The 15,455-nt window shown below is 38.4% G+C and overlaps 1 protein-coding gene across 1 annotated transcript; it reads left to right on the plus strand.

Annotated features, from left to right (window-relative positions):
* The first annotated feature begins 10,910 nt into the window (after window positions 1-10,910).
* On the plus strand, window positions 10,911-12,530 carry LOC139721216 (uncharacterized). Its single transcript, XM_071632541.1, has 2 exons — window positions 10,911-11,648; window positions 12,342-12,530. The coding sequence occupies exons 1-2, from the start codon at window positions 10,911-10,913 to the stop codon at window positions 12,528-12,530; spliced, it is 927 nt and encodes a 308-aa protein (XP_071488642.1).
* Window positions 12,531-15,455: the final 2,925 nt, after the last annotated feature.

Raw genomic sequence — 15,455 nt, forward strand, 5'->3', positions numbered from 1 at the left:
ATGAAGTAGAGAGAGAAGGTAAAGAATTCCATCTTCAATTCAGAAGAAAAAAAAAACAGGAGCACGTGATAACTCCTACCAAGTTTGGGGTGCATCAAGTGCAAAACGCCCCCCGTGGTCTGACGTTATGCAATGCCCATCACAGATCAGAGAAGTACACACAACCAGTGACAAGATTTTGTAGGCGATTCACTTTATACAGATATAAGGCCTCTTTTTTTTCTTTTTTTTAAAATGGAAAGTGGTCTTCCTCCAGAGTCCTGAAATACTTGCGGAGTAATGTTGATACGTTAGACTTAATCCTTTCACCTTTCTCTATTGACCACTTTCAAAGCAAGCTGTCTTTAAAAAGTATTTCGGTACTCGTCATGCATGTATCTGCTTATTTATGGATGGAAGGTAAAGATGTGTAGCTCATGTTTTTGAACGGCATTTCTGTATCATAAAAAAAGAAATTAGTACCTTATCTAAAGATCAAACTTCTTCATGCAAGTTTCAGAAGACACCAATCATGATAAGAAATGGAATGCAGAATTGATTCAGGGTCAGTAATCATGTGAAGCATTTCTATGTTTAGATTATCAATCCAGTAATCCATTGTCTGGTTAGTTTTGCTAGAGCTTTTATCTTTTTATCTTTTATTTTTTGACTAATCTGGGAGATATAGTAAACAGTTTAAAGGTACACAAGCTTAGTATTGAGGGCACTGTTGATAAGGCCAGTAGACCATTAAACAAAGTACATCATGTTTTTGCCAGTACATGCAATTTTTCATGGCTAGCTAGCAAGCAAACGTCGTCTTTGATTGATCTGTATGAAGTATGCAGAACCAGCCAGGAATGACGGGGGACGAACTGAGATTGGCATTATTTTGACCATTTTCACCATACTCACAGTACAAATTGGCTGTATTTGGACCTATGTAATATGGCAGATGTTCAAACCTGGGCCTATGCAACATTATCCTCTTGAGTCATAATGCAGTATACCTTTAAGTTCCAATTAGAGGGTGATAATTTTATCAGGGAATCTACCTTCAATTTGCATTTGGATTCAAGTTATGCAAAAAAATGAATAGATAAATAAGAAATAAGAAAAAACATATGAGTGAGGTTTGAATAAGTTTAAGCAATCGATTCATAAGTTATGAATTTGTCACGTTTAGATTGAAATAATGTGTCTTCATTGCTTGATTAGAGGGCTGCGGAAATTAATGATGTCACAGTAGTTTGAATGATATTTCGAAAATTAAAGAGAAAATTCAAAATGTTCTAATCTACATAGAATAATGGAAGAGCATACTTACCATCATCAGAAGTCAGGGGAAATAATGTTACCCTCATATATCAGTAACAAGGCAAAGGAATATGTACTTATCATTAAGAATAAAATTATGTGGAATTTTCTATATTATTTGGCATATCCTCAATTATTTGATTAAGAATGCATTGGAGCTGTGATGATATTTAAAGCTGTTTTGAACCATGTCATTGCCATGTTTTTCTTTCAAAAATATATTTCTTCCAAAAATTAAATAGTTTTCATTTTGACACCAAATGATCTCTATGGGAATCATGCAATTGATTTGACAAATGTCAATTGTAATTTGTCCTCGCTTTGCTCAAGAAAGACACATGACAATGTAGGTAAAACAATAAATGTATGTGTGTGTTGGGAAGTGAATATTATGTCTAAATTGAACACAATTTGATTTTTCTTTCAGTGATGGCAATTGGATCATAATTGAAACTTGTTTTTGTTACCCCGTGAGTTGATTATAGTGTCCTGATTTTAAATCAGAGAAGGGATGATGAATCTCATCTAAGGAATGATGACATCTATCCTTGCTGCTTGCTGTACCCACATGCAACAAAACATTGACCATCCGATTTCAGCCTGGGCATTAATTCATAACCAGATGGGGAATGTCAAAGCCTCAAAATTTGTTCGAGAATATTCCAGTACTTTTGATTTTGATTTTTTTTTGTTTTTTATTAGGTGCAAAATAAAGTGGAATTTTATGTCCAAATTGTTTTCTGAGGGTAGACTGATTTCTACATAACATATCTGTAGACAAGTCCACGAACATACTTTTTACGGGAAGATTGCATTTTTGGTGCATCTGTGCATGTTTCAGTCTAATCATGAAATGCTGTACCTATTGTTTGTTCAGTATTACTTATTCATTCCTACAGTATGGAGTATTATTATCATTATTATTAATATTAAAAGATGGTGTCTGCAACTTTATAAGAGGACATTGATATAACTTTCTTTCTTGTGAATGTCAGTAGCCACTTAACAAGGATGACAGACAGTTGATCGGATGAGGAATCAATATAAATGCTTACAATCTGTGAAGACTTGAGGTCTAGACTTCTGATAGGGATGAATTCTGAATATTTATTTTTATAAAGACACTTTGGATTATCATGTAATGATTGAAAGTTTAATGTGAATGGTACCAGGTGCATGAATTCTATGAATTCGTTGGTATCTTTCCCCACTGTGCATCATGACAGTGAAGTGCACAAAGAAATCATTCTGAATGACTTTGGTTAAGAAGGCAAGAAAGGCAAGGCAAGTTAAGAAAGGCAGAGAGAGATCACCAGTTTTATCGTCCTTTCTTTTTCTCTGTGATATATAAATTTCATGTCCTGTGCTCCAGGACAAATTAACTGGATGGGTATCTGTGATGCTTGTTGGAAAAGTCACAAGAGTTTGCCAGATGCATTGAGCATTAAGCAATTATGTGAAGTGATTTTTATTTCTGTTATAATGTTACATGTGAATTAATGGAAGTCTTTATGGTAGCTTCAAGAGAGAGAGAGGAATAGGAGATAAACCTGTTGCCATGGAGATGAAGCAACTCCCCAACAGATTTCACCACGTGGTGCTCTTGCTGACCACACAGCAATATGGGTCAATTTGCAAGTGGGAACCAACAATGTGAGGATAAGCTCCTTGTGGGGAAAATATGTTTTTTCTTAAACAGTTTTTAAAACAGCCTGGATTAGAACATTTCAGAATTAGTTTAGGCTCGTCTTGATGTGAAGGGATGATGTCAGTTTTCAGAAATGTATATTTTGTTTAAGATTGAGGGATATGATAAGAAGGTCACACTTATGGAATTGTTAAATGATGCATTAATTAGAGGGGTTCCCCACCCCTGTTTCCTAATCTCAAGGTACTGAAGGTATCCTCACTTTTGTGTGCAGGCGGAGCAGTTCTTTCTTTCTATGTCGACAGTGGTAAAGTAATTTTCAAATGCCTGTCTCACATTCAAACGGTCTCGTATGTCATCAGAGTGTACATATATTTTTCAAAACTTGTGATATTTGCTCTGTCATTTTTTTACTGGGCAAGGAAGATGAGTGTAGACACTACACATGTTCTCCTTGTGGTCTCATTGTTGATACACACATAACAGTATTTCTGTACAGCTGCTGATTATATATCTTTGCGGATGATTGCGGAATACGAGCTAAAATCTAGCAAATGCTGTTGTCACTCGCATGTGAAACATATTTTCATATTATTCATTTTTCCTCGTAGTGTCTTTTTCTCTCTCTCTCTCTCTTTCTCTTTCTCTTTCCCTTGTTTTGCCTTATTTATTTACCCCCCCCCCCCCCACCTCCTTATTTATTCCTAATTCTGCTTTCTCTTCTTTTCATCATACACTGTAAAACCGGAAATATTCGCGGCATGAAGTTTTTGTGAATCGACGCCGACGGCCTTTGTCGCGGCATTAAATTTTCACTAATCGCCACTGGCATTCAATGCATACAGTGTAGACAAGAACTTTTGCATGCATTTTGATTTCGCAAATCGTGGCTCTCGCGAAGTTCATGAAATTAAGATGCACGCAAAAATGTCTGGTTTTACGGTATATCAATCAGTGCTTACATTGTGTTCCAAGCTGTTCTAGTCTGTCCTTCTTTGTTTGCGTCCCGTCTTCTGTCCCTTGAAAACCGTACTTCTATAGTCGTGACCCCCGCGCTTTCATTTCTGTAATCTTTCCCTTATTTTTTTCTCCCATGCCTTCTTACTTCTTTCTGGCATTTCTTCTGCTTAAATTTCTGATGCGAAATGGACCGTCCAATCTTCTCCGCAAAAACGTTTGTACATATTTTACAAATAGGCATGTATACTGAAGTGTGCATTGTAAGTAGGACATACAATTATATTTACATGTGTTGATTTTTGTCGGTTTTTCAGCGGACAGCTGGTATTAAGGTGAGCGACCAACTCTGCTCAACTCACTGCCAGAGTTTTGTGCAAAGAAAACCTGTATATTTGCCATGAAGAGAATATGTACAGTTTGCTAAGGAAGTTTTTGGATATGAGCTACATACGTAGGTGGTGTAAATTCATCATCCAAAATGATAATCTCATTTTTACTTCACTGGTTGTACCTAGCTTCACACGTATACAGTATCTTTAATCATACTATCAATGTACTACTGCTGTGTAGATTTTTTTTCCTGCCAACTTTTTTTTTTCACTTTTTCTTGTGGCTGAAAGCAAGCTGTGTATGATCGACACTGATATTGTAAATCTCTATGGGTCACTTTGCGCACATGGTCATCCAATAGTTTATTGTCTGCTCTGCGTTTTCCATATTCCGTTGCAATGATGCCGTGTTAGAGCTGTACAAAGATTGGAAAAAAAAAAACCCAACAGGTTGCTGCAATTTGTCATGCCGGTGATACTTGCATTTTGTAATGCCCTTTTTCCAGCAGTGTGCTACAGTGTTGTGGTAGGGTTCTTGAGTTACAACTCATCAGTCAAACTTGTTTCAGCATTTCTGTTGTGTGTACTTGATTCTGGCATTTAAAAAAAAAATGATGACTGCATTACACAAAATAAATGACCACTCTATGTTGACACTCATGATGTGATCAACTTGATATTTTTCTTGTCCCTTGCAGAAGCAGCATAAGGTTTCAAAAATCTTGCAAATGGGGAAAAAGTGTCGGGCAGCATTTGCTTACTTACTTTTAACCAAGGGTGTGCTGGAATGTACAGTGAGCAGAAAATTTCTTCTTAATACTGCGTTGCTATGAATAGTGCAGATCACTTTTTGCCTCTACAAAGACCTTTGACGGTGATATGGTAAGTGTGCTTGATTGTGCATGTAGCTTTTGTTTGGTCTAGGAATGAAAGGAGTATCCCAAAATTAAGAGGTAGATTTGCAAATAATGGTTTCTACTGGGAAAAAATACAATACGCCTTTGCGAAGCCTGCATTCAAAGTGAATGTCAGTGTTGAGGTTTGCTGACGAGAAAGAGTAAAAGATTTCTAATAGTTTGCAACTTTGTGAATGACTCGCAGCTCTTGTGAGCCAAAGTTGTGATTGGCTGCAGCTGTTGGAGTCACATGACTGGTGGCAGCTGTAGTAGTCACATGACCTCATCTTTCAGAGCCAGGTTGCAAAGAGACAGGATCATGCTCCCGCTTCATTATCATATTCATTCACTTTTCATTATACAGTTTACAGCATTTGTAAAATTACAGTAAATCCAGTTGCCCCGGCTGCCATAAAAACAAGAACAACAACAACCAACCAACCAATCAAATGTAAGCTGTGAAGTCACTACTGTCGTAAATGTAATTATTGCAACACAAGATGCAGGTAGTAGCCTGGGTGCAGTTGGTTGTTGAATAAAGTTCAGAGGTCAGCTGATACAAGGTTCCTTTCTAGTTGTCGCTTCAAGAATATAAAGTAAGGTACTGTATCTGCCATATATTTTGCTAGGTTTTTGTATTTGCAAATTTTTCGAGCCGGATGCTATTCAAGAATTTGACAACACACAAAATGATTAACTCTGATCTCGACACGAATATGATGTGCATGCGTACATTTCTCCTTTCGTTACCTTGCTCCACAATCGTGAATTTAACCACTCGTGAAATTGTTGGGAAGTCTTGATTTGCAGAAAAAATTAGACTTGCTAAATATATGACTTATAGAGTAATATGCACTGGTCTGTATTTTCTCAGTTGCTATCTCTGCCAGTTTGAATTTAGTATTGATATTTACATGTATGTATCTACATTGTATTTACATAGTCAACCAATGGAAAATGTGTACACCATTTGACTTGATCATTGTATGTACTGAAATAATGTCATTTGAAGCACCTTTCATGCAAGTATATTTGTATGCATCCTTGATGTGCTTGAAGAGGATAAAGGCAGGCGCTCTCTTTAATTCCGTGGATCATGTTGTATGTGGGGTCATTTGAAAAGTTTCCACTTAATGCAAATGGGATAATACGCCTTTCTGCGATACACTGCAAAGCTCCACATGGATGGGCTACCAGTTTCCACAGAGCTTCAATGAGTATGTGAACAGTGCAGAAGATATCGAGCTGATGTCACTGTCAGTCAGCAAGCTGAATTTCCTGCAATTTTGTCAGCCAGCTGATTGTAACTAATTACATGTGATTATTTTCACATTGATGTTTTGCAAGTTGGAATATTTGTGTGTAATACTTGTGTTGGCTGCTCAGAATGTAGGAGAGTATTATGATTATACTCCGTGTTTAACTGACCTTGAATTTCACATATGACCTTTTTTTTTCAAATTTCCAGGATGACATGAAATTGGCAATGTATTCTTGTTGGCTTATTGTATTTAAAACCCCTAAAACTTCAGCATTTTGATACTCTTCTTATTTTTGCCTTGGTGACAACCACATATCATGCTCAAGCAAATAGTCTACTTGCCAAATTTATCAACAGTAAACAAATGACCTCAAAATGCAACTCTGATTTTTTTTCTCAATATAAGGGACCAGGCAGGGTGTGGTCATCACCAGTATGATCTTGAGATTTCTAATTTGTGCAGCAAAATTTGTACTGGTGGCCACTGTTACCAAATTAGATGGGAAGTTTGCAGCCAAAACATTTGAAGTTTTACGTTCTCACAGGTATGGTTTTGATATGTGTAGGACATTGATAACACAAAGTGCTACCTACCCTAAGCCTCTTGACAGATGATCACCGGACTGGAACTACTTGACTGTAGCACAGTGGTTCAGGTAGCCCCTGTACCTATGTTAGCTGCTTTCTATGATTTATGCAACTTTGTAAGTTGAAGCTCAAATTCTAACCCTGTACCAAACTGCTTTCGTAACCCATTCCTTCGTTGAAGATTTTGAAATCCCAAAAGACCTCATTTGTGACTCGCCAGGCTGTCAAAGACAGTGGCCTAAATTGAATGGTATGCTTCACTGTTACCATGCTTTTGATTGTCATGCATAAAGGCCATAGCTGTTAGCCTCATTGTATGCTGTTTGTGTCACCACTGTGGTATTCTGGCTTCAAGACATTTTTGTGACATAATTTTGTCTTCACTTGTCACTAGTGTAAATAGCATAAAAATCATATGATATGTGCTATGAACATGTTTAATGTCTGCTATGTTTTAATCTGTACATACAAATGTATCCTATATAACAGGAGTAAGACGAGTTGGAAAGGGAAAAGAGAGAGAGAGAGAGAGAGACCAAAAAAAAAAAAATAATGTGATACTTAAAGAAGTTGATGCTTGCTCACGGTTTCATAATGCTGCTTTCTCTGTTCGAATAGGGAAGAATCTCTTTTTTTTCTTTCTTGTTTTGAAATCATGTGTATGTGGAAGTAACATTTTAACAGACATGTTATTTTGATAGTGAATTGTGAGTTTTTCTGACAGTTGATTGAATCAAACACATGCATTGCAAAATCTGTGCTTTTGAGTTCGTGCTCTACATTTTGAGGAATGAATGTGCAAATATGACACTCGCAGTTAGCATGACATTTTTTTTGCCGGTCACATGGGGGCGCATGCTATCATCCTCATCCTGCAGCCCACAAAAGGATGGCTTTATTTAGAATCACGCCGCGACAAGTTTTATTCGCAATCCCAGAAAACCCCAGGTGATTATGCCATCTTCCTTTCTGCCGTAGAAATGATTTGACTGCTTGAAACACACACACACACACACACACCCAAACACAAAGAACAACAAATAACAAAAGTAAAAAGGGAATAGCCTTCACTGGGAGCCTTTCGTAGTATTTATTTAGCAGTGGAAAGCAATCAGCACAACCATGTATCATTGCGTGTAACATTATATGTACAGGTACAATTTTAACTCTGTATGGAGTGTAATTGTATGCAGTTGCATCTTTGTGAATATCAATTTATTGTAAGCTACAACACAATCATAGCTCTGGTTGACAAATCCCATGGTGCTTTGCAAGTGTTGGCTACTTCCTTTAAGTTAAAAAACAACAACTTTGCAATGATATTGTCTTGTCTGTGTGGTCAGTTGGTCAATGCAACAACTGCCAGCTTATTTCTTTTTAAAAAATGGAATTCTTTACATTCTTGTACACAGATGATGAGTTTTATCATCCCAGCTTTGTGTAAATGTGGTAACCCCAAATATATATGCAACACATCAAGCTTCTCTACACCGTAATCTGTGTTTTATTTCTTTCCTTCCTTCAGTTTTGTTTTGTCTGTTTAATGTTGTTGCTGCAGACAGAATATGAAAAAAAAAAATATATATATATTATATAGAGAGACTCCAACCCCAAGCACCTTCTGATCTGGAGATTCTCCCGCCTGAAACCCCTAGCAAACGGGAGACTCCAAGTTGATGTGTGCGAAGCGCGAAGTTCCTAGGGTTCTAGATGTTCTCTGGTGCTATCTAAGGCTTATTTTTTCAACATACGATAGCAATAAGTAAGAAATCCTTTCCACCGGGAGACACAGAGCCAGGGCGGGAGAAATCAAATATCAAACGAGAGAATGGGAGATTTTGCAAAAATGGGCTTTCGGCGGGAGATCTCCCGTCGAAAACGGGAGAGTTGGAGTCTCTGTATGTATGTATGTATGTGTGTGTGTGTATATATATGTGTGTGTGTGTATATATATATATATATATATATATATATATATATATATATATATATATATATATATATATATATATACTGTATATATATTTATATATATATATACAAGTGGATAAAATATAATTTATGAGTTACATTCTTGCATATCAAATTATTTGTGTTTGTGTGCTGGTTATTGAAATAATGGTACTTGCATAAAGTGGGAAGATGAAGAAATGAATAATGAACAAAAATATATGAATAGATATGTTCATCATTAGATTAAAGGCATACTGATTTCGATGTTTAACAACTTGAATAAAAGGAGTTTTGAGGCCCCATTTATTAGTATAATGGCCATACCATTATGCCATTATATGCTAATTGATTTTTGTGTGGAGAGTAAAGTAAGAACCCCTACTAGTATTTGATTTTTATATTCACGAGCTGTTGGAAATGGAAATTTTTGTAGAGACCGCTTTATGGCTTACTATTATTTGACTTTGTTTTTACTGGAGGGGTTTGCATACTAATTACGCCTACTTGTTAATACGTAGTAGGGCCACAAACTATTCATTGAACCTGCAATGTGAAATAGGTGGAAGTTTATCAGACAGGCTTCATTCTTTGAAAGACCTGTCGAGTTGTATTGTGAGAACACTGCAAAATGAAAAGTTCGTCGCCCGCCCTCAGCGAGGTCTTTGCGACTTTGACGCGTACGGTTGTTAGTGACGCCGATCCTCCGTGTTCTCGCCTCATGTAAGGTACGTTTTTAGTTCAATTAAAGAAGTAGATTCGTAATTGCGTGAAGTAAATACCATATCTCTCATTATCAGTTTAGAGTGTGTACTTATTTCATGGCAGTTTTCCCCTCTGAATCCCGAACTTGCTTGGCGGTGGGTATATTGACGAGGTGAACTCGGTCGGTGATGAGATGGTAGTCCCATGCATTGTTATTCTAGTGTGGTAAAACTTAGTCTTTCTAGCATGTTTCTAACGTTACATTTACGCTTTTTTGCACATGCGGTGGCCCGAACGCGACCAGACGCCGCAGTGAGCGAAGCACGGCCCGGCGTCCCTGCTGTACAGTGACAGGGTTGTTTACGGTAACTTTTACCTGTATCTTCCTAGGTTCCTATATATTCTACTACTCAGTTAAGAACGAGGTCTTAACTGTTACAGGTCTACATGTTAGGTCTAATTTACAGTAGAAACCCTAACGTTAGTGGACGTAAACTAGGCCTACATTGTAACAAGTTAGTATGGTCCGTGGACATGTTTTCTGCCTAGACACGCACTGCCACTGTACGGTATAGAGGTGTCTAGTAATGAGATAGATGTTTATGTGATTTGCATTCTATTTCTAATTATGATTTCCTCAAAACCAAGTTCTCTTAATCACTGTAATAGATCCATGCTAGGCCTAATAAACACTCTTAGCTTTGATGAATTTTTTCAATGTCTCTGTCACTGTGTCAGCATCTCTTCTTTTCATAAAAGTAGTTTGAACAACTCTACTTGGTATTGCGGATTAGATTCTACTGCATTTATTTATTTATTTATTTATTTGTTAGGTACACTAGGGACAGTCTAAGGTCTATAAAATAGTGAGAATTGGGGTGACCTGCTGTAGTAGGAACATGAGTGTGCTCACTCTCTCTCCTTCCCTCTGCATGACTGCTTTACTTTTATGTGTATCATGGCATTTTATATACTCTCTTGATTTTTCATATAAACAATCAGCTGTTGCTCCTGGGGAATGTCATTGATTAGCCATTGATGTTTTCATTCTTTCCTCCCTTTTCTTTTTCTTTTTGTTTTTGTTTTTGACATATGTCTAGTTTTCCCCAGATGAAACCTCTTGATCAATTGAGTGATAATGCATTATAATTTCCTGTTGTTCATGTACTGCCATAATTTTGGTTTTAGCAACCAGACATGGGGAACAATATGTGTTATATCCGCTACAAATGCAGTTTGTGCATTTCATTCCTTTCTAGCCATTAGACCATGTCATGATGGAGACTACTCTGGAGGACTTAGACAAGGCTATTACACATGCAGAGAGTAGTGGGCAGACTGTCCTCAATCTCAGCAACCGCAACCTATCCATCTTGCCTGATACGCTTCAGAAGCTGCACCAGGTCAGGCGGCTACTGCTGAACAACAACAAGATCATCATGCCCCCCGTGGAGCTGGTCTCCCTCGAGGGCCTGGAGGAACTCACCCTTGACCACAACCAGCTGACCGTCCTGCCTACAGGCTTTGGCCGTCTGAAGAACCTCACCTACCTCAGCCTCAGCCACAACCAGCTGGGCCTGCTGCCCTCCGAAATCGGCGACCTCACAAGCCTGCGGCAGCTCTGGATCATCAACACCGACCTCGTGTCTCTGCCGGCAGAGATAGGACTGCTGCGCTCCCTGCAGAAGCTGGGGGCAAGGGACAATCTGATTGCCAAGCTCCCGACAGAGATCACGCGTCTCAGCAGCCTGCAGTGGCTGAGCCTGGCCAACAACCAGATCAGCGAGCTCCCCGACCACTTTGGGCATCTGGCAGAACTGATGTACATCGATCTGAGTGACAACTACTTCTCAGATGTCTCCGAACGGTTGACAGAGGTGCCCAAGTTGGTATCCCTCATCCTGGCCAGGAACCAGATCTGCTCCCTACCAGATGATCGGCTCATCGGCCTGACACAACTCACCAAGCTGGATCTCAGGGGTAATCCCCTTGTAGAGAGGCCAGCTCATTGGAAGGTATTTCAATCTCCTCATATTCTGTACACGATATATTTAGCAAGTCTAATTCTTCACAAAGTGGGACTTTCCAACAATTTTGTGGGTGGTTAAATTTTGGATCTTGGAGTACAGTAATAAACAGAGAAATGTATATGTCACATTCATATCTGGTTTTGGAGTTAATATTTTCTCATGTTGTTATATTTGCGAATAGCACCCGACTCGTGAAGTAGGTTAAAATAAACATCCCTCAAAATATACGCCATATACACTCAGTTTGTCAGGAAAATTGTTTTATTTTGTAAACCGTGGTCCCAGCAGCACAGATTCACTCTCAATTGTTTCTCTCTGCTAAGTGTTATTTTTCTTTGATTTGCTTCAGAGGAGAGGTCTGAGGGTGTTTAAAAAATGCTTTGTGGCTTGGTTATCTTTTAGAAAATGATTCATGAGGCATTCTTTTTAATTGAATTTTGCGTCTTGTATTTCATGAAAAGTATTCACCACTACTCCTTGCAAGGTAGTGTATATTCCCAAGTATGGACAGAAATGCTTTTGCAATTCATAGCAAAGCTGTTAAGTTTAGCTTGTCTTTCCAAGTAAAGTACCATCAATGATTGCTGTAACCTCTAGTATCTTTGTTGTATTCAGTTGTTGGTCCTATCTGTTCTACAGTCTGTATTCATTTTGGGATTTTTGTGTCGTCCACATCAGGGTCTCGACTATATTCTTCTCGGTCCGTCCTTGGATGCTGGAGGTGACGATGTGGAAGAGAATGGCCTCAGGAGCAGCAGTGGAAAGGAGGAGGAAGAGGAGGATGAGGATGAAGAAGATGATGACGATGATGATGATGAGGAAGAGGAGGAAGAAGAAGAGAATGATGCTGAAGCTTGTGATGTCTGAGGGGGCAATTCTCCAGAAGTCTCATGCATGCTTTACCGTGACCATCACATGTGTAGCAGACGAGATTCGATGATAATAATTGCAAAGACAGTGACTCCATTCAGATGATGGATTCTCTGTAAGGCAGGAGCGTCTGCCAAACTCTCCATGAAGAGCAACACCCCTGGCTGAGGGGAGAGGAAAAAGCAAAATCATCCATTTGCCTATTTCCAGGCTGTACAAAATTGTGTGTGAACATGATGTGAGAGTAACAAAGCTGTTGAACATGCAACCAGGTAATTTTGATACACCAGTTTAATACATGAGTAGGCCTATGGTTTTAGGTGTTTGAAACTCAAACTCGTACCATCAAGTATGACATCAGTATGGCCGAATACTGGACTCAGACCCTTTGGTTTGATCTCAAAATGCTAAGTGTGATGTATTTTAAGTCTGCTGGTCCAGACTTTTCCTAATACACGTTGTAATATGTTCATTGTTATTGTTGTTGCATCACTGGTGTTATGTATCTGACTTCTTCATTCACTTTACATCTTGTGCCTATGTTTTGTGCCTGAGCTTCATATGGTTTATGGACAAACTGTACTCCAGAAGCACTCTTCAAGTTTAGCTGCTGATAAATATCACCGTATGTTTGTTTTAAATGTGCAATGAGGGGCTAAGTTTTGGTGACTCTGACACATTGCAGAATGCCAGAATTGTGGCTTGAAAGATATAGTGAGAAAAGGCAGGCTTTTGCTGGGATCTTTTGTATACCCTCCAGGATTCAAAATTCAAAATTGATGGTATTATGATTAGTCACATGCAAAGTTCCAAACAATGACTCATAAGGCAGGCTTCACACTGTCCCAAACTAGAGCAAAGATAGACATGTGAGAAAGGAAATGTTCAAATTCTGCTTTGATAGCATAAACTTTGGGTCATTCATAAGGGCATCGTAAGCCATCATACGACCGCCAGTGGAGTTTTTCAGGATCCAGCAGCAACTTCATCAGCGGTGAAAAAATCTTTGGCAAGCTGAAAATTAGCCCAAAAATCTTGCGAAGGTTTGTTTTGTTATAGATTCACATGCAGTCTTCTAGTATGGTTCAGATGGCATCGTGTGACATTTTGTAGGCATCGTATTTGCTTCATTGATTGGCTTTTAAAGTTCAGAGACAACTTCTTGTGAAATTGAAAATTCCATATTCATAACGCCATCTGTTGTTAACTTTGGGACAGTGTGATGCCACTTTAACGTTGGCAGTCGGTCTGAGTTTGATTGGCTTTATCCCGACAATATCGCGACAACATCAGGAGAACAAAATTCCTAGCCTCGTGCAATACCGCATGAGAGAGCAAGGGGTACTGTATTGACAGACACACACCGAAAACCTTTTGCAGGTAGGTTTCCCCAACAACCTACCCATTCATGCGCTTGATTAGGAAACGATGTTTCATTCTGTTTGGACTATTGTACATGTGTATTGAGTGTATCAAAGGAATGTTACCACAAGATCATTTTAACAGAAGGGTTGTCGGGGTAATGTCAGGGTAATTACCCCAGCTGGCTAGGGTAGAATTTGGCAAAGTTACCGCGACAAAGTCCGAGCAACATTTTGCCGAGATCGTTTTAACAGGCAGGGTTGAAAAAGATTGCCCTGATGTTGTCGCAGTTACTCTGATTGGAAAGGCTCTGTAAAGATGTTGCTTTAGTTGCTGTACATGTTCTATCCTCAAAAGAACAGTCTTTTCCTAATATAACATGCAAATACAGGCATGTTACATGCAACTATTCCTGGAATTGTATTGTGGATCTCATTGCAGTGGCTTTACTGAAAGATTATTGCAATTCCTCTTTGTACCAATATGTGTTAAATGCACAATTCAGATTACTCAGTTGATTACATGTATACTTGCAAGAACTGCATAAGTTTGGGCAAGTATGATGTTTCATAGATCTTTGAGAACAGGATTTGCATTCCGAGGACAATTTTGATAAACGTTAGAATGAACATTTGTGCACCTTGATATCTGCAAGTATCCGTCCTGAAATGCTTAATTTGTATGATATCTGTACTAAGTGTAGGTGTTAGGACTGAGAGATATCCATTTTAAATGGAAAGTGAAATGGCAATTAGTTCTGTCTTGTTTGCTGATGCTACTGTAGCACCACCTTTTGTGAGCTAACACACAAAAACATTCGAATGCTTTCACTGGGCACCCTTCTTGAAATCGAGTTCAAACTGTAGATAGAGTTTTCTTGTGATATTGTCCTCTAATTGTTCTATAAATTTTTTTTTTCCCTGTAGCTGTCGCACCATTCAAATTTCTAATGTAATTTTCCCAAGATGACAAGACGTATGAACAAACAAAGTTATGAATTAATTTGAGATCTTATGTTATGATAAAAATGTCTGTGACCCTCTTATTCTCAACAATATCTGTACGTGAAAACAACAGCTTTTACAGTAACTATTGTCACCTTAACTGATGAATTCTTGTGCAGAGTTTTTTTTTATTGCAACTGATTGACAACTTGATACAAAAATTCATTCATTTGAATAACTACTCGATACCCACTGCATGCTACAAGGATTAGATCCAGCACTTGCTGTCAGGCAAAAGCTCGGTCATCCAGTGGATAGAACACCCTTGTGGTAATCAGGGGATCGTTGATTCCAGTCCAACCCGACTATGCATGCCCTTGATTTTTTTATCATGGCTACTACTAAAACACTGAATAATCAGTGCTTATTCGTGTCAATGAGGGCAATTTATCAATCAGTTGCAATATTCTTCACCTGTTATCAAGTGGATCTCACCCAGTGTTTGCTAGTACATTGCAGTCAGATAGGGTTTCCTATGGAGTGTGCTCTTCACTGAAGTAAACTTGTGTGTGATATTAATCTTTCTCACTTCTATTACTGTAGAAAGTACTTGAAC

Source organism: Diadema antillarum, unplaced genomic scaffold (assembly GCF_040938485.1).
Source record: "Diadema antillarum isolate AM-2024a unplaced genomic scaffold, OU_Dant_1.0 scf00000140, whole genome shotgun sequence".
In the NCBI taxonomy this organism is placed as follows: Eukaryota; Metazoa; Echinodermata; class Echinoidea; order Diadematoida; family Diadematidae; genus Diadema; species Diadema antillarum.

Coding starts and splice junctions, on each gene's coding strand:
- LOC139721216 (XM_071632541.1), top strand. CDS start 10,911: ATGGAGACTACTCTGGAGGACTTAGACAAGGCTATTACACATGCAGAG. Junction 11,649..12,341: donor AGAGGCCAGCTCATTGGAAG/GTATTTCAATCT, acceptor CGTCCACATCAG/GGTCTCGACTATATTCTTCT.